Source organism: Globicephala melas, chromosome 14 (assembly GCF_963455315.2).
Source record: "Globicephala melas chromosome 14, mGloMel1.2, whole genome shotgun sequence".
In the NCBI taxonomy this organism is placed as follows: Eukaryota; Metazoa; Chordata; class Mammalia; order Artiodactyla; family Delphinidae; genus Globicephala; species Globicephala melas.
Genome location: NC_083327.1, coordinates 62362892 through 62385569, shown reverse-complemented (window position 1 = coordinate 62385569; position 22678 = coordinate 62362892). Strand labels below are relative to the sequence as shown.

The 22678-nt window shown below is 37.8% G+C and overlaps 1 protein-coding gene across 2 annotated transcripts in view; it reads right to left on the bottom strand.

The window, feature by feature from the left end:
- PEX7 (peroxisomal biogenesis factor 7) overlaps positions 1–22678 on the bottom strand; it is a 90212-nt gene that overhangs the window by 8373 nt on the left and 59161 nt on the right. For both annotated transcript variants that reach the window (XM_070043464.1, XM_030853366.3), the window contains one exon: positions 20571–20670. In XM_070043464.1, coding sequence (XP_069899565.1) covers positions 20571–20670 — 100 coding nt within the window. The remainder of the gene's footprint in view (positions 1–20570; positions 20671–22678) is intronic.

Below are 22678 nucleotides of genomic sequence, written 5' to 3'. Positions count from 1 at the left end.
GATAGTAACATGAAGGATGAAGTAGCAGGAGAGGGAATTGACCAAAGTTATTTGCACTGTATTTCCCATCCTTTAATGGTTGCAAAGGCTGAAAGTTATATAAGGGAACTCACAGTCCTGGTCAATCTAATTACCTGGCTGTCACTATAGAATACAGGAACTGCTCAGATTAATCAGAACATATTAACTCCTTATCATTCATTAACAATATCTCAGATCAGAATCCAAGCTAGAGAAAGCATTAGAGACCTTTCAGTCAAACTTTTTTCATTTAAGCATTAAAAACCAGACTCTTCAAGATTTGGTTGCTACCCACTTCTTTTATTCTCACTGCACCAGGCTCACACACTCAAATCCTGGCATCTTGTTCATGCCCCTGTGCTCTTATCCTCTCACTGATCCCCTCCCCTGAATAACCTCTTTCTCCTTCCCTTTCCCTCTGCCCCTCACCTTGTTTTGCCTGGAGATGACACCTCTTTTGGGAAGAATCCATTTAAGCATTACCTCCTCTGTGAAGTCATTCACTGTACCTATAATAATCAGCTGTGCTTATTTATTGACACATGTGTCTTCAGCTCTTTGAGGGCATGGACCATGTCATGTTCCATGTCATAACAATGACACAATGAAGATTAGCTCAAAGAATGTATTTTATAGATTAAGATTGCAGAGATTAATTTTTTCTCATAACCACACTAGAGCAGCAGAGTTGGAACCAGAACCTAAATCTGTTGAGTCTGTCCACTGAAAATAGTGCCTCACAAAAGGCCAACTGACACTCATCATCTGCCTAATCCTGCAACTGTAAATTTTTTTTTTTTTTTTTTTTTTTTGCGGTGCGCAGGCCTCTCACTGTTGTGGCCTCTCCCGCTGCGGAGCACAGGCTCCGGACGCGCAGGCTCAGCGGCCATGGCTCACGGGCCCAGCCGCTCTGCATGTGGGATCTTCCCGGACAGGGGCACGAACCCATGTCCCCTGCATCAGCAGGCGGACTCTCAACCACTGCGCCACCAGGGAAGCCCGCAACTGTAAATTTTTATACCACGGAATATAAAGATCATTATACAAATTTATCCGTCTCACCTATGTATATTTTTTTCCAAGTGCTGGGCCTTTCTGTATGTTAAGTGTCAACTACTATGGAGAAAAGGATCAGAGAAACGAGACGTAAGCTTCTAATATAAGGTATCCGTAAATTACCTTTCTGAATCCCTATTTAGCACCCTTCAATCCAGCTTCTTAATTACTTAGAACTTATAAACAGATGTCAAGGCCACTGAATCAGCAAATGTTCATAATTCTGTACTACATTAATTGGTAATATGAGAAAGACTTAAAACTGCAATGATACAGAATTATGAACAGATTGACTCAAATTAATGCAAACACTATTTCTCCATTAACTAATTAATTAAACCCCATCTAGTGTTATAAGTTTTAAAAAGCTAACAATTAAAAAAATAATAAGGTAAGAAGCACTTTAGTAAACTAACAATGCAGCTCCAGATTCTCTAAGGAAGGCACTGTAGAGACTTCCTGGTAAAGAAAGGTGACGGTGTGGTCGCTGTGGGTCTCGGGTTAGGGGGCACTCATTAATTACCATCACCACCCCAATGGCCTTAAAGGCATTCTATAACTTAGGGTAAACATGGGGCTTTTTCTTTTTTAATTTTATTTATTTATTTATTTTTGGCTGTGTTGGGTCTTCGTTTCTGTGCGTGGGCTTTCTCTAGTTGTGGCGAGCAGGGGCCACTCTTCATCGCGGTGCACAGGCCTCTCACTGTCGCGGCGTCTCTTGTTGCGGAGCACAAGCTCCAGACGCGCAGGCTCAGTAGTTGTGCCTCACGGGCCCAGCCGCTCCACGGCATGTGGGATCTTCCCAGACCAGGGCTCGAACCCGTGTCCCCTGCATTGGCAGGCAGATTCTCAACCACTGCGCCACCAGGGAAGCCCCTGGGGCTTTTTCTTAATTTCCCAAACTACCTATCTGAGGCCAGCCTAAAAGACATTTAAAAAAAAAAAAAAAAGACTGCTAAAAATAAGGGTTAACAAAAAGACCAAAAAATAAACAAACAGATGACATGATAATAAAAAATCTGCTTTACTGGATGAGATCTACTCATTGCTTTAGCTTGTCAAACACAGCAAGGAATCTTTCCCAGGTCTCATCCTGCTTCTCCACAACAAGCCATCTTTCCCTCCCATCCCTGGGAATGCACTCCTGCCATGAAGACTCCTTCAAGGCCAGAGTCAGCATAGAGAATGAGAAGACGATAACAGGATATCTCCTTCCTCATCTACCGAAGATCCTCTTTCTCCGTTTCAGTCTCCTATATGAGGACTCATTTCTTTGCTCCTTACCTTGCTGTCAGGAAAAACTGTGAAAGATTGCAATCAGCAAAAGATTGCTAGGTGTTCTTTCAGCAGAATGCTGGCATTGTCCTAGAGCCCCACAGGGTTACCTGATTCTATAGGGGTCTATGCCTTCCAATGTCTTTGACTGGATTATTTTACAACTCTAAAGTTATAGAAAACTGATAGTAATCAAATGATTCTCAGCCATTAAAATTGCAAATGAAGGTTGTCCTGTGGAGATGCAACTGATGCCTCATCCTGTCTCCCAAGAGATGATTCTAATCATTAAATGTTACTGCCTTATAGATACTGACCGGTTCTGCACCTATTAGTAAATTCATTTTCACATTCAGCAATTGCCTATATGTGTTTTTTCTTCGGCTCCTTTGAGCTAGTTGTAAAATCCTTCACAAGTTACATAAGGTCTTTGACACATGTTCATGCTATATTTGTATGAGAGCCATGACTGCCATTTTGAAAATTATCCTTTAACATGGCCACAGAAAAGCCATTTCATTAAAAGAACACACATGAAATGGGGATAAGGGGCCGATAATTATACTAGGAAAAAGAGGCTAAGAATAACTGCTAAAATGGGGTATGAAATTGAGCTCTATCTCCACCTTCTGACAGCAAAGCTGACAAATGCAAACAGTAATGTAAGATAAGCAAATAGCATAATAAATTTACCAGTTCATCAGGGGAGATAAAGTTTTTTCTAGAACTTGACTATAAGAGAAATATATAATAATATACCTCCACTACAAAAAGCATTCAATACCAAAAGAGTGGATTTACAAGAGATACAAGTCATTCTTCATATGGCTGTTTTTAAAATAAACATCTCAACCCTCAATTGAGACAAAAGCATACTATTAAACTGTAGTTTCCTAGAGGCATTTCTATTGGGCAGTAGTTCTCAAGCTTTGGCATGCATTAGCATCACCTGGAGGGCTTGGTAAGACAGATGACTGCCATCCTCACAGCACTGGTCCTCAAGGTGTGGTCCTGGGAGCAGCTTCATTGGTATCACCTAGGGCTGATCTACAGCTGGGGGTCTTTTTTTTTTTTTTGCGGTACGTGGGCCTCTCACTGTTGTGGCCTCTCCTGTTGCGGAGCACAGGCTCCGGACGCGCAGGCTTAGTGGCCATGGCTCACGGGCCCAGCCGCTCCGCGGCACGTGGGATCTTCCCGGACCGGGGCACGAACCCGTGTCCCCTGCATCGGCAGGCGGACTCTCAACCACTGCGCCACCAGGGAAGCCCCAGCTGGGGGTCTTTAAACCAAGGTCCACAGATGGGCTTCAGAAAGTCCACAATGCAGTATTTTGTGGGTATATACATTTTGAGGGGAGGGGAGAGAAAAGCAATAATTTCCTTCAGAGTCTCAACCCCTGGCCCCCCAAAAGTTAATCCAGAGCATTCACCAGCTGAGTATTATAAATACGTAGGGAAGAGTCTAATATGCAGCCAGAAATGAGAGCCTCTACTATAGAACCCCCGATATACAGTCCTCCCTTAGTATCTGCAGGGGACTGGTTCCAGGACCCCAACACACACCAAAATCCATGGATGCTATAGCCCCTTATATAAAATGCTGTAGTATTTGCATGTAACCTATATACATTCTTCCATATACTTTTAAATCACCTCTAGATTACTTATAATGTCTAATACAATGTAAATGCCATGTATATAGTTGTAAATACAATGTAAACGCTACAGAAATAGTTGACAGTGTGTGGCAAATCAAGTTTTGTTCTTTGGAACTTTCTGGAATTTTTTTCCCCTAATATTCAATCTGCAGTTGGTTAAGTGTGTGGATGGGGAACCCGTGGGTACAGAAGGCTGACTGTATATCAATTAACAGGACTTTTGTCCTGTGCACTAACCTGGACTTCTTTGGGAGTACTTTATGTGCAGGAATTTTTTGTTGTTGACTAAAAAGAAATTTAGCATTATTCAAATAATCTTCTAAAGGAAAATTTCTCTTCCTTTCTTGAGGAGAAAGAAGAGGTTAATTTGCCACTAATACAATGGAAAACACCTTGTGCCATGTTTTCACATTTTTATTTAGAATCTAAGCTTCAAATCTGGTAGGTTGATATGTGGTAGGAAGACCATGAACTGGGAGGAGGACTAAGAAAGAAGAAACATGACTGAACTATCTTTAAAGAAAAACACTAGTCCTACCTGAAGCGTTCTTAACCAGAAGTTTACATAGCTTCCCGATCTTATTCTATTGATACGTAAGCGAGTATCCAGAATTTCTACTTAAACGCATTAGAAAATTTTATTACCCATTTAAACTATGGTTAAAAACAATATTTTTATTTTACTCATTTTATTTGAGATTTGTACCCTGGTGAGTTCTAAATGGGCTAAAACCCACAGGGCCAAATTAAGGAAATACAGATTTAAAAAAATCTGTTCTAAAGGGAACAAATGGAGCAAAATCTTTCAGGCATCAGAGCTGAGCACATTACCACACTTGCACAATAAATTAGGCTCTATGCTTTATGACAACTAAGAAGAAAGTGACAGTCCTCTGGGCAATATAGCTTCTGTTTTCTAACAACATTCACATATGGATGTAAACACTTTTGTACAACTAAACCTAAACAGGATCTTTTTAGAGTCACTGATTACATGTCTTGAGCAAATCTGTACTCCTTGTGTTTTGTATATAATAAACCTTTAATAAATGCCTGTTGAATAAATGAATGAATGAATCCATGTATGTGCAGTGATTTTCCTCCTCCAAAGATTTTCTTGAGTAGAGCCTCAAATGTGGTAACGAGCACCTAATCAGGTGTGAGGTCAGAGATCTGGGTAAAGGCAAAAAGTTTTATAGGATTAGGGGGATAAATGGAATTTCTGAGCACCATGAATACAGGTATACCTCGTCTTATCGTGATTCGCTTTATTGTACTTTGAAGATACTGTGGTTTTTTATAAATTGAAGGTGGCAACCCTGCATCAAGCAAGTCTACTGACACCATTTTTCTAACATTTGCTCACTTTGTGTCTGTGTCACATTTTGGTAATTCTTGCAATATTTCAAGTGTTTTCATTATTACTATATTTGTTATGGTCATCTGTGATCAGTGATCTTTCACATTCCTATTGTAATTGTTTTGGGGTGCCACGGCTGTGCCCATACAAGACAACAAACTTCATCAATAAATGTTGTTTGTGCTCTGACTGCTCCACCAGCTGGCCATCTGCCCCATCTCGCTCCCTCTCCTCAGGCCTCTCTACTCCCCAAGACAGGTCAATTAACAACCCTACAATGGCCTCTAAGTGTCCAAGTGAAAGGAAAAGTCGCATGTCTCTAACTTTAAACCAAAAGCTAGAAATGATTAAGCTTAGTGAGGAAGGCGTGTCAAAAGCCAAGACAGGGCTTCCCTGGTGGCGCAGTGGTTGAGAGTCCGCCTGCCGATGCAGGGGACACGGGTTCGTGCCCCGGTCCGGGAGGATCCACATGCCGCAGAGCAGCTGGGCCCGTGAGCCATGGCCGCTGAGCCTGCGCGTCCGGAGCCTGTGCTCCGCAATGGGAGAGGCCACAACAGTGAGACGCCCGTGTACCGCAAAAAACAAAACAAAACAAAACAAAAAAAAAACCAAGACAGGCCCAAAACCAGGCCTTTTTCACCAGTTAGCCAAGCTGTGAATGCAAAAAAAAGAGTTCTTGAAGGAAATTAAAAGTGCTACTCCAGTGAGCACACGAATGATAAGGAAGTGAAACAGCTTTATTGCTGACATGGAGAAAGTTTTAGTGGTCTGGATAGAAGATCAAACCAGTCACAACATTCCCTTAAGCCAAAGCCTAATCCAGAGCAAGGTCCTAACTCTCTTCAATTCTATGAAGAAATGAAAGAGGTGAGGAAGTTGCAGAAGAAAAATTTGGAGGAGCAAAGGTTGGTTTATGAGGTTTAGGGGAAGAAGCCCTCTCCATAACATAAACGTTGAAGCAGAGGGTGCTGATGCAGAAGCTACAGCAAGTTAATCCAGAAGATCAAACCAAGACAATGAGCTGGCTACACTAAACAACACACTCCCAGTGTTCAGACTACTAAACAGGCTACTTTCGGAAGAAGATGCCATCTTGGACTCTTACAGCTCAAGAAGAGAAGTCAATACCTGGCTTCAAAGCTTCAAAGGACAGACTGACTCTCTCATCAGGGGCTAATGTAGCTGGTGACTCTAAGTTGAAGCCAATGTTCATTTACCATACTGAAAATCCTAGGGCCCTTAAGAATTATGTTAAATTGACTCTGCCTGTTCTCCAGAAATGGAACAACAAAGCCTGGATGACAGCACCTCTGCTTACAAAATGGTTTGCTGAATATTTTAAGCCCACTGTTGAAAACTACTACTCAGAAAAAAGATTCCTTTCAAAATATTACTGCTCATTGGCAATGCACTTTGGCCACCCAAGAGCTTTGATGGAGATGTACAATTAGATTAATGTTGTTTTCATGCCTGCCAACACAACATCCATTCTGCAGCTCATGGACCAAAGAGTAATTTCGACTTCTAAGTCTTATTATTTAAGAAAAACATTTCATAAGGCTACCATAGATAGTGACTCTTCTGATAGATCTGGGCAAAGTCAACTGAAAACATTCTGGAAAGGATTCACCATTCCAGATGCCATTAAGAACATCCATGCCTCATGGGGAAAGGTCAAACTATCAACAAGAACAGGAATGTGGAAGAAGCTGATTCCAGCCCTCATGGATGACTTTGAGGAGTTGAAGACTTCAGTGGAGGAAGTAACTGCAGAAGTGGTGGAAACAGCAACAGAGCTAGAATTAGAAGTGGAGCCTGATTGAATTGTGATTCAATTCAATGAACTGCTGCAATTTCATGATAAAACTTTAACAGATGAGGAGCTGCTTCTTATGGATAAGCAAAGAAAGTGATTTCTTGAGATGGAATCTATTCCTGGTTGAAGATGCTGTGAAGACTGTTGAAATGACAACAAAGGATTTAGAATATTATATAAACTTAGTTGACAAAGCAGCAGCAGGGTTTAAAAGGACTGACTCCAATTTTGAAAGAAGTTCTACTGTGGGTAAAAATGCTATCCAACAGCATTACATAGTATAAGAAGTTGTTTGTAAAAGGAAGAGTCAATCAATACGGCAAATTTCACTGCTATCTTATTTACAGAGTTGTCACGGCCACCCCAGCCTTCAGCAGCCGTCACCATTGAGATAAGACCCTCCACCAGCAAAAAGATTACAACCCACTGAAGGCACAGATGATGGTTAGCATTTTTGAGCAATACAGTATTTTTAAAATTAATGTATGGACTTTTTTTTAGACCTAGTGCTATTGCACACTTAACAGACTACAATAGAGGGTAAACCTAACTTTTATATGCACCAGGAAACCAAAAAATTTGTGTGACTCACTTTATTGAGATATTTGCTTTATTGTGGTGGTCTGGAACCATACCTGCAATATCTCCGAGGTCTGCCTGTATTAATTAGAGGTTTCATAGGGAGCTTTCTTTTATGTCCCAGGAGCTGTTAGTAAAATACTCCTCTGCACTACGAAGCTATCTAAAATATAATACACATATACATATATACTTATATTCATCCATTTATTCAACAAATATTTGCTGAGCACCTCTTCTGTGTCAGAAGTATGCTGGAGATATTACAGTAAACAAGATGGTCCTCGTCTCTGTCCCCACAGATCTGGAGTCCAGCAGAGAGATTAATAAGTAAATAGATACCTACAGTGCAGAGTGATGTGAACAATGATAGAGGAATGACAGGGTCTAGTAGAAATAGGAAAAGGGTCACTATAACCAAATGTGAGGAAAGTGGATGCTTTCAGGAGGACATATTATCTAAGCTGTGGCTTAAAGAAGTATGGCTAAGCCAGAGAGCCTCTGTTTGTGGGGCAGGGATACAATGGAGAGAAGGAAAGTGTTCTAGGCAGTGGAATAAATAAGAATAAATGAAGACCAGAGAAAGAAAATACCATAGGATATCACTTACATGTGGAAACTAAAAAATACTACAAATGGGTATACATGCAAAATAGAAACAGACTCACAGATATAGAAAACAAACTTATGGTTACCAAAGGGAAGAAGGAAGAGAGGAGGGACAAATTTGGAGCATGGGATTAACAGATACAAGCTACTACATATCAAACGGATAAACAACAAGGGCATACTGTACAGCACAGGGAATTATACCCATTATCTTATAATAACCTGTAATGGAATAATCTGCCAAACTACTGAACCACTATGCTATACACCTGAAACTAACACAATATTGTAAATCAACTATACTTCAACAACAAAAAAAGAATAAATGAAAAACTAAAAGTTCTAGCTTAAAGGTTACTAAATTGCATTATAAGTCCTCTGATGAAACTCTTAATCTTTTGAGAGAGGCTTTTTTCTGGCTCCTGTCTGACTCCCGTCTAGGGTTTCTTGAAGGCTGGCTGCCAAGGCCTATCTCGTGTGACCCTCTCCCCTTGCGGTGCTGTGCATGCGGACACCACAAGGTAGGAGCCTCCAGTCTCTACATCTTCTGCGAGGATATTCAAGTAGAAAACTTATTTCTTAACCTGCAAGCCCCACTGCAGTACATTTCATCCCTATCTCCCCTAAGTTTCCTTTAATCTGAGATCAAAACACAAACCTTTTCAATAAAACTCAAAATGAAAGTTATCGACATTACAGGAAAAATGGTTTGTCAAAAAGTTTTATACTTCTTTGTTTAGTGTAAAGTTTGAAGACAGGATCAGCCTTTTTCATTATTATTTTTAAAAGCTGCTATTTCCTAGGGTAGTGGAAAATAATTAATAGGATAAGAGTCCATATAACTTCTATTTTTAGTTATTTCAATTTTACTTTGAACAGCACAATAGATATTTCTAAGTTTTAAGAATAAGCACACTAATTAGAAATATGAATTTCTTGCTACTACCCTAATATGTCAATTTCTTTAAAACATATAATGAAACATTCTTGAAAAACTGAATAGAAATTTATTATCTATCACTATAGCCCATTAATTTCTGAATACAGCTATAGTGTATACATCATGACATTGTTATACATGGAATGCTTGAGAGCAACTGTATTAAACAAATATTTTACCATTTCCTATGTGCAAAGTATTGGGCTAAGTTCTACAGTAGACCCAAGGGTATTAAAGAAACAAACCCAGTCAATAAGGAGTTTATAATAAAAATTTATCACTGATGGATCAAATAAGACTTGTCATAAAACATCCTCAATAATAATGATCCTATAAATGCAAATTTTGGAAAAGGAAACATTATAATGAAAATATCAGACTTTAAATACATGTATAATTTAGAAAATGAATTTATATTCCTTAATTTATCAATTTTCTCCATTTTATTAAAATGTTTACACATGCCACTGATAAGGTAACACTTCAAATGATTTAATATGGCTATTAATATAACAAAGAAGCCCTACAGACCCATTAAGAGATTTACTTTATTGACAAGTTTTCCATTTCCTATTTATCATTATACTCCTTTCTCTCAATTTTGTGGACAATTGCTTTTGCCCTTGGGAAACTTGTTCAAACTACTATAATTATCTGTATGACATATGACCTCTTTAGCAAAAATGAACAAGAAAAATAAGCAGAGAGATGTAAAGAGAATGAAAGAAATCACAGTCAACTCTAAATTTTGAAAAAGCAGCCCAGACATTATGTTGCAATGTATTAAATAACAGGCTAAAGAAAATACGTCTTATTTACTCAACCAGCTTCCGGAAGGAAGTGACTACAGAGAAGAACGTGGTTTATTATGTTAATCAGTATGGAGTTTAAGTAAAAGTAAGGAAAGTGCTGACTAATATACTAAAAAAAGGTCTTTTCATTCATTCATTCATTCAACATTTATTTAGTACATACATATCAGGGAGTTTGCATAAATTCACTATGTAACTCCTGACACATGGCTGGCACTCGAATATGTACTGAAATAAAAAAAGAGGAAGGAGAGAAGGAATAGAAGACCTTGTCCAGGACTTGGAAAGGCAGAAATACTTTGCCCAGGCAGAAGTGGAGGACAGTGAGGGAAAAAGTGGCAAACACATGGAGATCACAAATATTAAAATATAATTGGTATGAAATAGGGAGATTACATAGGATGGTTGAGAAATAAAATTAGAAAGCAACATAGATAATATTGAGTCTTGAAAGTAAGATTAACAGTTCAGACTCTACTATGGAGGTAATAAGCTGCCTCTTGAAAGTTTTCTGAGAGGACATGATGAGGATGACAATTTATCTATGTTGATTTGTAAATTAAAACTGGTATATAACTAGTATGGCAGAAAGTTAATGGCCAGACTAGTTAAAGAGCAATCACAGGAGTGACTGACCACGCGTTCCAAAAAGAGAAAGGCCTGTTAGGAGGCAAACGTAATATCTTTATAAGATGAAAAAGGCCTAAAAAAATGACAGCCGTAAGAAAAAAAAACGTGTTCTGTTGCAAGAACATGATATGTCTGTTCATTTATTCTAGTCTTTTTAAAAAGTCCCTTAGTGAAGGTATATAATTTTCTTTATCTAAAGTCCTGCACATTTAAAAATTTTTATTCTTCTATGTATCATACATACACACACATAGTTTTTGCCATGTAAAAGTAATTTTTGCCATTTTATTTTCTAACTGATGATTACTGGTATCCACATGGTATTCATTTTTGTATATCTTTAATGACCTTATTGAACACTTATTATTTTTAATAGGTTTAAAGTTGATGTTCTTGGATTATAACATTTGACAATAGTATGAAGTACAAATAATGATAAAATTTTCTACCTTTTAAAAATATTTATATTCCATTTTGTTTTCTCCTATTACTAATTGGCTACAATTTTTAGAACCATGTTGATTAACAGTAATAAGGGTGGCAAACCTCATCTTGTTGCTGCCTTTAATGGGGCCATTGATATATTTCAGGTCAAGGACTAACAAAATCACACTTGCATTATGGAGAGCTCTCCCCATAAGCAGTGCTGAGAAATCAGTGGAATGATGGAAAGAGCTTAGAGACCAGTTAGGAGATTACTGCAGTCATCCATGGCAGAGATACTAATAAATGCTTATCTAAGGCAGTGGAGCTAGAATAGTATGGTCCATATTTCAGAGATATTGGTGAGGAAAAATTCATAAGCTTGATGCCCATTTGAATTTAGGGATGCAAAGAGAAACAAGAAAACTAGGATGCTTTCCCAGGTCTCTAGTCTGGCCCCATCATGCAATCAATTGACCATGTTAGGAATACTGAAGGATAAGTATATAATAACATCTATTGAGATCACACAGTAAAGGCAATTGGATAAACGGGTCAAGGATCACTAACATATAATTAAACGCCAACTGCAAGAAGAAGATGCATAAAAGTTAGAGGACTAAGACTTGTATATTGGAGAATATCTGCTTTTGGAAGGATGGTAAGGAAGAAACTGGCCTAAGAGATGGAGATATTTAGCAAACAGGTAAGGAAAACTGCTTAGCATGGTTAGCATTAAAGCAATAGGAGGGGAAGATTTTTCTTTAAAAAAAATTAACATTATACAGCTAAAAAAAGTCTGAGAAAAGGCTAACTTGGTTTTCAGGAGCTTTAACTAGTGACCTTTTGGGGCTTAATTGAATGATGAAAGGAAGACAGATGCAGGGGCTTAAAAGAGAGTGTTCACTTTGAGAAACTAAAAGCAACAGGTAAACTACTAATTCTTAATGTCTAATAATAGATGAGAAACTGAATTTACTGGTAGGGAGGTAAGACAGTGGGATCAAGTGAGTTTTGAAAATAGAGAAAAGAACTGACTGATGGTCTAAAAACAAAACAAAAACCAGTGGATTATTGACCTGGACGAAGAAGCCAATGAGAAAATTAGGAACCTAATGGAAAGGGGAAAAAGAGAGATGGAACATAAATATTTTGAGGTGATAGAACTGGAAGAAGATATTCATTCTTGTCTATTTTAACAATAAGATAGGAGGTAAGGACAAATGTCCGGAGTGTTAATGATACTGCAGAAGGTTGAGAAACGATACTGTGGAGAATGGGTTACAAAATCAAAAAGACTTCATGGGCTTCCCTGGTGGCGCAGTGGTTGAGAGTCCGCCTGCCGATGCAGGAGACGCGGGTTCGTGCCCCGGTCTGGGAGGATCCCACATGCCGCGGAGCGGCTGGGCCCGTGAGCCATGGCCGCTGAGCCTGCGCGTCCGGAGCCTGTGCTCCACAACCGGAGAGGCCACAACGTACCACAAAAAAAACAAAACAAAAAAACCCCAAAAAACTACACCTACAGAACTAGTTTAAATCAGAACCAAATCTAAGCATCTTACACTGAAACAAAATGAAAAGGAGAGTACTTATCTTTGGGAAGGAGAAAGGGGTATAAGATTTGGGAGGAAACATGAGTGGGCTTCTTGGGATGCTGGTAGTGTGTTCCATACTTAACCTAAATGGTAGTTACTCAGGTATAGTTACTTCTTGATAACTTAACTGAGTTGCACACTTAAAATATGTGCCTTTTCCAATATGGGTGTTACACTTCAAATAAAAATTCCTAAAAAAGGGCTGAAAAGAAACAAGTTAATATGGTATAATTGAGATTGCTTCTAGAGTGGCAAAACCATGGGTAATCTTTTTTCTTTCTTCTAAACATAATTTTCCAATTTCATCATGGGGAAAAAAGATAAATTTATTAAACACATAGATGAGATGTCTTGGAATGAACTAATAACGCCTACTTTAAAGGGGATTTAAAAGAGAAATAACTATATTCCAAAAGGAATGTGTAATGATATATAAACCTGTACCCAGCTTATAAATACTAAACTAAATATCCATGAACGTTCAAAAGAGCAGAGTTGATACTGCAGAGCACAAAGTCAGGGATTCTAAAAATACATTAATACAGAAAATCCCAATTATACAAATGGACATATTACAGGTCTAGAATCATAAGCCTAAAAACAGAAAAAAAGGTTTCCAATGTAGAGATAATGATAAGAAAGAAAAGAGAAAATGCCAGATCAGAGGGAAAAAATTCAAAGAAAATTTTTCTGAAGTGAAAGATGATTTCAGCCTGGTTAACAAGAGGGCACAGCAATTACCCTTAAAGAATGACCCCAGACACTTATTTGTCAAGTTTTAAACCTTTAAAGACAAGATCTTACACTCTGTCAAAAAGAAAGAAGGTTATAATACAAGAATGTCTTTGGATCTCATTTTTCAGATCTCTAAGAATGGAGAAGCTAAAAAGAAAAATATAAAATTATAAATACAAGAAAAATCTCTTTTAAGACAGGGAATATATTAAGACATGGGAGCCCAAAAGTAACATCAGCAAAGTCTCACAGCTGTTAAGATCACCACAGAGGTGACACATTTTTGAAAGCAGATGGAAAGGTACTTTCTAAGAGGTGAGAGAAAGATACTTTCTAAGAGAATAAGCTATGAACAAAGAGTGAAATTAAATTAACATGCAACAAGTAAACTTGAATACATATTTGTGAGAATAAATATTATATGTCAAAAATAACTTAAACTATCAACTATACCAACAAAAGGTTAATGTGGTAGATTTTAAATGGCTACAAATTCTTTGCAGCTACTCCCAACAAGACGTGGAGTCTCTCTGTCACTCTCTGAATCTGAGCTGGCCTTGTAACTTGCTTTGCCACAGAAGGAATGCCATGTGACTTCAAAGTCTAGTCCTGAAGACACCTTGCAGCTTTTGCTCTCGTCCTCCTGGAAAGCTACAATGCTAGGTGAAGAAACCTGAACTTATCTAGAGACACATGGATCAGAAGACAACCAGTGCTACACCTACACATCTATGTGAGGCCATCTTAGACCACCCAGTCCTGGTTAAGCCACCAGATGACCAGAGCCACATGAGACACCAAGAGAGGAACTGCTTGGCTGAGCTCAGCCCAAATTGTTGACTCACAGAACTGTGAGCAAAGAAAATTGTTGTTTAAGCCAATAAGTTGTGGGGGAGTTTGTTATATAGAAATAGATAACTGAGATAAAATAAGTGAGAAAAAAATAGGGAGATGCACTAAGAACTTGATTCTTACTTCCCCTAGAAAGGAGTTTAATGTTACTTGGTAAAACTATACATTAATAATAAAAATAAATGTTTGGGTTAAAATGTGTTAATGTTAGATATGTTTTTTTAAAAAAACATACTGGTTGGGATCATGATCTTAGTTTGAAAGGAAAGTTTAAAGTCCAAGACACAGTATAAATAAAATGGAGAAGAACAGGATAAACTAATCACTGAAAATGTTATATAGAAAGTAACCAAATCCTAGAACTTGGAGTCAGAAAACCTCTTCTTCAAACCCTAAATCTGATAGGTCACTAAATCTTGACCTAGTCTTCTCAAAGACCCTCACATATCTATCACTTTTAATGTCTTTTAATTTTGGTGTTTAGACCATTTACATTTAATATAATTGTTGAAATGGTTGGATTCAAAGGTTTCCACATATAAGATCATGTTATCTGAGAACAGATATAATTTTACTTCTTTCTTTCCAATTTAGACGCCTTTTATTTCTTTTCCTTGACTAATTGCTCTGGCTAGGACTTCCAATATTATGTTGAATAGAACTGGTAGAAGTGAACATCCTTGTCTTATCCCTGATCTTAAAGAAAACGCTTTCAGTCTTTCACCAATGAGTATGATGTTGGCTAAGTGTCATTTTTCTATGTGGCTTTTATTATGTTGAAGTAATTGATTTTTAAAATAATCATTTCCACCATTGGCTTATTAATGATAGCTCTTTTTAAAAAATTTCTTAGAGGGCTTCCCTGGTGGTGCAGTGGTTCAGAGTCCACCTGCCGATGCAGGGGACATGGGTTCACGCACCAGTCCGGGAAGATCGCACATGCCACGGAGCGGCTGGGCCCATGAGCCATGGCCCCTGAGTCTGCGCATCTGGAGCCTGTGCTCCGCAACGGGAGAGGCCACAACAGTGAGAGGCCCGCGTACCACAAAAAAAAAAAAAAAAAAAAAAATTCTTAGAGGTTACCATAGGGCTTACAATATACATCTTGAATTTATCACAATCTACCTTCAAATCGTATTATAGCACTTCACATGTAGTAATGCCTTTACAATAGTATACTTCTAACTCCTGCCTCTCTTCCCTTGTTCTATTATTGTCCTACATTTTACTTTTGCATATATTAAAAACCTTACAATATATTGTACACAAATGTATTGAATACAATACTACTTTTGCTTTAGGCAGTTAATTATTTTTCAGAGTGATAAAATTAACTTAAACAGTGACTTGTATATTTACTTCATTTTTGCCATTTCCAGAGTTTTTTTTTTCTCTCTCCTTCTTTCCCTCCCTTCCTTCCCTTCCTTTCTTCTTCTTCCTTTTCTCTCCTTCCTCCCTTCCCTTCCCTCCTCCCTTCCTTCCTCCCTCCCTCCCTTCCTCCTTTCCTTCCTTCCTTCCTTCCTTCCTTCCTCCCTCCCTCCTTTTCTCTCTTTCCATAGTTTCATGTTTTGGTCTGGGCTTATTTCTTTGCACAGAATTTCCTTTAACATTTCTTACAGCAGAGATGTGCTCTCAGCTTTCCTTTGTCTGAAAATTTCCTTATTTTCTCTTTATATTCAAATGGTACTTTCACTGGGTATAGCATTATGGGTTCACAGTTTTTTCATTCAGTACTTTAAAAAGACATTTCATCATCTTCTGGTCTATATGATTTATGACAAGAAGTCTCTTGTAATTCTTATCTTTAGTCTTCTGGATATGTTTCTTTTTTCCTCTGTCTGCCTTTAAAATTTTCTCCTTATCTTTGTTTTTTAGCAGTTTGAATATGGGTATGCCTTGATGTTTTGATTCTTTGTTTAAATCCTGCTTGGGTTTCTCTGGACTTCTTGGATCTGTGGTTTGACAACTTCTACTATTTTGGAAATTTTTCTTTTTTCTTTTTCTTGGCCATGACATGCAGCTTGCAGGATCCTCCCCAACCAGGGATTGAACCTGGGTCACAGTAGTGAAATCACTGAGTCCTAACCACTGGACCGCCAGGGAATTCCCTGGAAAATTTTCTTTAAATACTTCTTCCCTATTCTCTCCTTCCTCTGGACTCCAATCTGACATTGTCCCATAGTTCCTGGATGTTCTATTCTCTTTTACTTCCCTCATTCTTGTTTTCTCCTATTGTTTCAGCTTGGGTAGTTTCTAGTGACCTATCTCTAAATTTACTGATGAGTATATTGAAGGACTGTATCCCTTGTACTGTACTTCTAAATTTTTTCCTATTTTCATTTGACTCTTTCTTATATTTTCATCTCTCTGCTGAAATCCCTCATTTGTTCACACATGTTGTTCACTTTTTCCATTATATCCCTTTTGTATAGCAGCTGTGTCTTCTTCCTGTGCTTTGTCACAGGTAAAATAGTCCTAGTGTCCCATCTCTCCTTAGAGGAAGGGGTCAGACTCTCTTCGGATTTCAGGCTTCTTTTTTCCCTGCCACCTCAGCTCTCTGATGGGTTCACAAAGTTCTGATTTTATAGTTTATCTGCCTTTTTTCTTATTTTTACAGTGAAAAGATTTTCATCTTTTTACATCTTAGGAAAAATCAGAACTTCTTCCATTCTCTCTTTTTTTAAACAGCTTCACCAAGGTATTGGGCTGGCCAAAAAGTTCATTCAGGTATTTCAGAAACATCTTATGGAAAAACCCAAATGAACTTTTTGGCCAACCCAATATAAATTAAATACCATAAAATTCACCCATTTTAAGTGTACAATTCAATGATTTTTTAGTATCATTACATAGCTGTATAACTATTACCACAATCCAGTTTTAGAACATTTCCATCACGCCCTAAAGACCCTTTGTGTTCATCTGCAGATAATTCCCATTCTTAGCTCCTTCCCCAAGTAACCACTAATCTCCTTTCTATCTTTATAGATTTGCATTTTCTGGACATTTTATATAAACAAAATTATACAATATGTAGTCTTTTGTATCTGGCTTCTTTCACTTAGCATAATACTTTGGAGATTCACCCATGTTGTAGCATTGGTATACCACATTTCATTTATTCATTCACCAAGTTGATGGACATTTGGATTACTTCTACTTTCTGGCTACGAACATTCACATACAAGTCTTTATGTGGACATATATTTTCATTTCTTTTGAGTATATATCTAAGAGTGTAATTGCTGAGGTGTATGGTAAATTTACATTTAACTTTTTAAGAAACTGTCAAACTTTTCCAAAGTGATGGCAACATTTTATATTCCCACCAGCAGCATGTGTGATTTTCTCCTCCTTGAACTACTATTTTCTTTGAACTTCAAAGATACCATACTTTTATAGTTTTTCTTCTACCTCACTAGTCATTCCTTCTCAATCCCCTTTGCTGGAATTCTCTTCTTTCAGGCTTCTAGTTTTTTCTGAGCCTCTTCTTGCACATATTCTCTCCAGATAATTTCACTCTGCCCCCAAACTTCTGAAGCCATTTATATGCTAAAAATTCCCATATTTGTGTCTCTAGCCCTAAACTCTTCCCTGAGGTGGACAGCCTCTATCAAACTGCCTATCTCCATTTGAATGTCTAACAGAAGACATCTGAAACACAACTCTTGATTGTTCCTATTTGAAGTTCCTTCCTCTTCCCCTATCTCACCTTGTTTTCCAGATCCAAATCCAAATTGGTTCTTCTGTTTTGCTCATAGCCTATTTCCAATCCAGCAGCAAATCCTACAATCACTATCTCCAAACTATTAAGTTGAACCACACGAAACATCCAGCAATTTATTCTGAATCTTTCCATCTCTACATCTCTTAGATTTTAAGTCACCATTGTCTTTTCCCTGATTACTCCAAGATACTCCAATATGACCTCCCCGCTTCCAATCATACCTATGGTCTATTTTTCCACAACAGCCAGAATGATCTTTAAAAACACAAATTACTGGACAGCCACGTGCAAAAGAATGCAACTGGACCACTATCTTACATCATACACAAAAATTAACTCTAGGACTTCCCTGGTGGTACAGTGGTTAAGAATCCGCCTGCCAATGCAGGGTACTCGGGTTCGATCTCTGGTCAGGGAAGATTCCACATGCCACGGAGCAACTAAGCCCGTGCGCCACAACTATTGAGCTTGTACTCTAGAGCCCACGGGTCACGACTACTGAGCCCATGTGGCACAACTACTGAAGCCTGCATGCTCTAGGGTCTGCGTGCCGCAATACTGAAGCCTGTGCGCCTAGAGCCGTGCTCTGCAACAAGAGAAGCCACTGCAAAGAGAAGCCCATGCACCGCAACAAAGTGCAGCCCCCGTTCACCACAACTGGAGAAAGCCCGGCCACAGCAACGAAGACCCAATGCAGCCAAATAATAATTATAAGCGTTAGTGAGGATGTGGAGAAAAGGGAACCTTTATACACTGTTGGTGGGAATGCAAATTGGTGTAGCCACTATGGAAAAAAATATTGGAGATTCCTCAGAAAATTAAAAATAGAACTACTATATGATCCAGTAATTACACTTCGACGTACTTATCTGAAGAAAGTGAAAACACTAATTCGACATTTGGCTGTCTCCAAGACCTGGGTGAGGAACTGCCATGTGTCACGGAGGCACATGTGTTGCCTCAGGCCACAGTCTGGGGATCATAGAGATGGGTTAATAGAAATATACGAGAAGGAAGATATCTATTTAGGGTCATTTTTTGGGTATTGCCATATTTCAATAGGTACGTTACAACTTTTTTAAACTGGGCTAGCAAACAGGTATAATTATTTTATTAAAAAATCATCTATAATAAATGTTTTTCTCAGAAAAAGAACTAGTACATTTAAAGCACATTGTATACACATTAAAGATAATGCCATTTCACCCCTCACTATTTCAATTTGTTCTCCTCTTAGATGCTGTTAAGTCATTTTCAAACAATTATTCTAATGTTAATGAGAATATTCTAATGTCTAATGAAAACATTTTAAACTCAGAATTGTCTTGAACTCCTAAAATAAAAAGAAACCCATGGGCTTCCCTGGTGGCGCAGTGGTTGAGAATCTGCCTGCCAATGCAGGGGACACGGGTTCGAGCCCTGGTCTGGGAAGATCCCACATGCCGCGGAGCAACTAGCCCCATGAGCCACAATTACTGAGCCTGCGCGTCTGGAGCCTGTGCTCCGCAACAAGAGAGGTCGTGATAGTGAGAGGGCCGCGCACCGCGATGAGGAGTGGCCCCCACTTGCCACAACTAGAGAAAGCCCACACACAGAAACGAAGACCCAACACAGCAAAAATAAATAAATAAATTAAAAAAAAAAAAGAAACCCATGTATTCACTTAAACTTAAGAATACAGTATTGAGAAATGTAATTTGCTTTTTGTCTAACTTTTAAAATTTATCATAAACGCGTAACTTCTTAGTCATATTGTAGAATTTTCACGTATTACTTTGTTCCATTGATATGTTGTTTTCACATAGTCTGTATTATAAAGCATCTTATCACTCAACATAGTCCAGTGTTTCTGACCTGAGTTTACAATTGTCAAAACTGAAACTGCTTTTTTAAAAAACTTGAAGAATATTTAAAATCTAAAATATTGACTCTGAAGTTCTCAAGAGAAAAAAAGGGCGGAAATATGAACTTTAGTAATTAAAACAGTTGCCACTCTCCTCTACTTTGTTCTTCACGTAAAGCCTCTCTTCCAACGTGGGGTGTGGAGATGAGGGTGACAGTCCTGACAGGGAAATGACCTGCCCATCATCTCAAATGCTTAGCAGGACAGCTGAATCCAGGACCACACACTCTTGACTCCCACCAACCACTGGGGACAATCCTTCCTCATTCCATTCTTCTCTTGTTACCCATTGGAAGAGGTCTACAATGTTAAGCACAATACTTTTGGGGAAGTTTCCTTTTCCTCTCAGACAAGTCAATCTCTCAAAAGGAGAGAGGTATGCCAAGTTTCTGGATACCTCTTCTTCCCTAGTATTTCAAATGCTCAAGTTTATACAGCAAAAAAGATCAGGTTTACTAAGTAAATGTACTTTGCCCTGCCCTAAAGGCAAAACTCTTGTTCATAAAAGCCACACATGCCACACGTAGAGCTATTTGTAAACTGTATGGGTAGAAAAAACATGCGGAGATTGATCCATTACCTGAGTAGGACTCTGAAGACTTAAATCTAAACCACAAGTAAATTCTGTATGATGTTCCACTGTTTCAAGAAGAGGGTCAGGTTTTGAAAAGTTCCAGAATCTGTGAACATAAAGAAAAAGAAATAATTTAAATATTAAAACTACAAAAAATTTTATCTAAGAAAAAATAGATATTTAACATAGCAGATTTCATCAAAACAGGTTCAATCAATACATAAATGCAGAGCCCCACTACTAATGTACATTTAAAAATCTAATAAGGAAAAAAATGTGCTCTTTTCTACTGTATATAAAAAGACAAAAACCAAATGGAATTATTACTCAATCTACCCTTGCAAAAGTTTATTATATTCCCATTAGCATACTCTGTAGGATGGAAGCTTAACACATTTAGTTTGTTTTTTTATATAGTACAAGGACATTTGAGATGAGAGACACTAGAGTTTTTTAGCAATTTCTAAAAGCATTCATGGCTATAAAATAAGGATATTGGATTACATGAACTCTAACATTTTGTGTTTTTAAATACTACTTCATTTCTCAACAACTGACATGAAAAGATTGCAGGTTTAATTTACATTTCAACAGCAATTCAAAGTCTTTAAAAAGAATCTGTTCTCTTATGAAAATCTCTGCAATTCTGAAACTACCTTTTTTCTGAGGCACGACCTTTCTTATAGAGTCCACGTCAATGTAATTTCTAGCATAAAGAAAAACTGAAATATGTTTTCCTGGGCCAGTATTAAGTATTCTATTTATCCTCTATAGACTGGGAGTGGTAATAGTTATCATAATATATCTCTGATTTCTACTGTACGGAGAAGAATTTGGCCCTATTTTCAATGCACAAAATAGTACTTTATGTCTAAAGCTTTATTTGCTCATCATCTTTATTATTTGACTCTAAACACACCACAAAAATGGCATATTCAGAATCATAGAGTCATATCCAATTCAGCTTCCCTAATGATCTACGACATGGAACACACTGAAGGTTTAGCAGATCTCTTTGAAAGAGAGTAAATACACAGAACCAACAGTCAGTTTGTTTAACCTGGTGGTATTATTTCCCTAATAAATACAGAGTCGGTCTCATTAAGTTTGAAAAGGATTGTTGCTATGGATAATCCACTGTTGGGTACCAGAGAGACAATGAATAAATAGCTCATTTATCAGATTACTGAAATCTACACAATATTTAAAGAGAGTGATTTTACTTTTGAAAATTTTCCTGTCCAAACAAATGAGGGAACAGGCTGCAGTCTCTCTCAGAAATCATAATAGTGGTCTCCACTGTCTATGCATATTTGTTCCTTTGGGTCTAGAGACAGAAATTGTACTGAAATCTAATGTTCCAGATTTTGAATAACCAAAAGTAAATATGTAATTGTGTAATTTCATTCCTGAAACATGGTTATTCACTGATTTGCATTATTTGAAACAATAATCAAATGATTTTGTATATACCCACTTTGTTCCAAAAAATATTCAAAATGGTTTTAAAATATGCATTTAATATGGCAAAAATATATAATTTAAATGAAAAGTAAGGATAGTAAAGTAAATTCAAACCTGCAATGAGACTGGTAAACAAAAATATATTCACGAAGTTGTATATACTTGACAGGGAGGACCTTGAGACGCTAAGCTTTCCATCAGCCAAAGAAGAAAGGGAGACACGATCAGGCCCTGAATTCATAGTGTCTACATCCAAATTGCTCTTGGAAATCTCAGAAGGGAATTCATCCTTGGGAGTTCACAGAGAAGAAACCCTATGCTTAGGTAATGAAGAGCATCCTCAACATCTCTTAAGGAAACACAGAGATGTTGTTTCATGGGCTGTTACTCATGAGTCAATGGCATCACCCCAAAGGGTAGTTTAGCAGTCCCTTCTATGGGAAAGTCAATTTAATCCAGGTATCAGCTCTCTGACTTCATTTGGGATTTAGATTTTATTTCAGTAGAATGGGTTACTCTTTAGACAAACCATAAAGATTGGTTTCTTTTAGAATTTTTTAGGGATAATAAAAAGCAACAAGGATTCATTTATACCCTCCTGACAAGTTCCTAGAAAACAGTTTTTATTGGTATTTTAAGCCAGTTAAAGG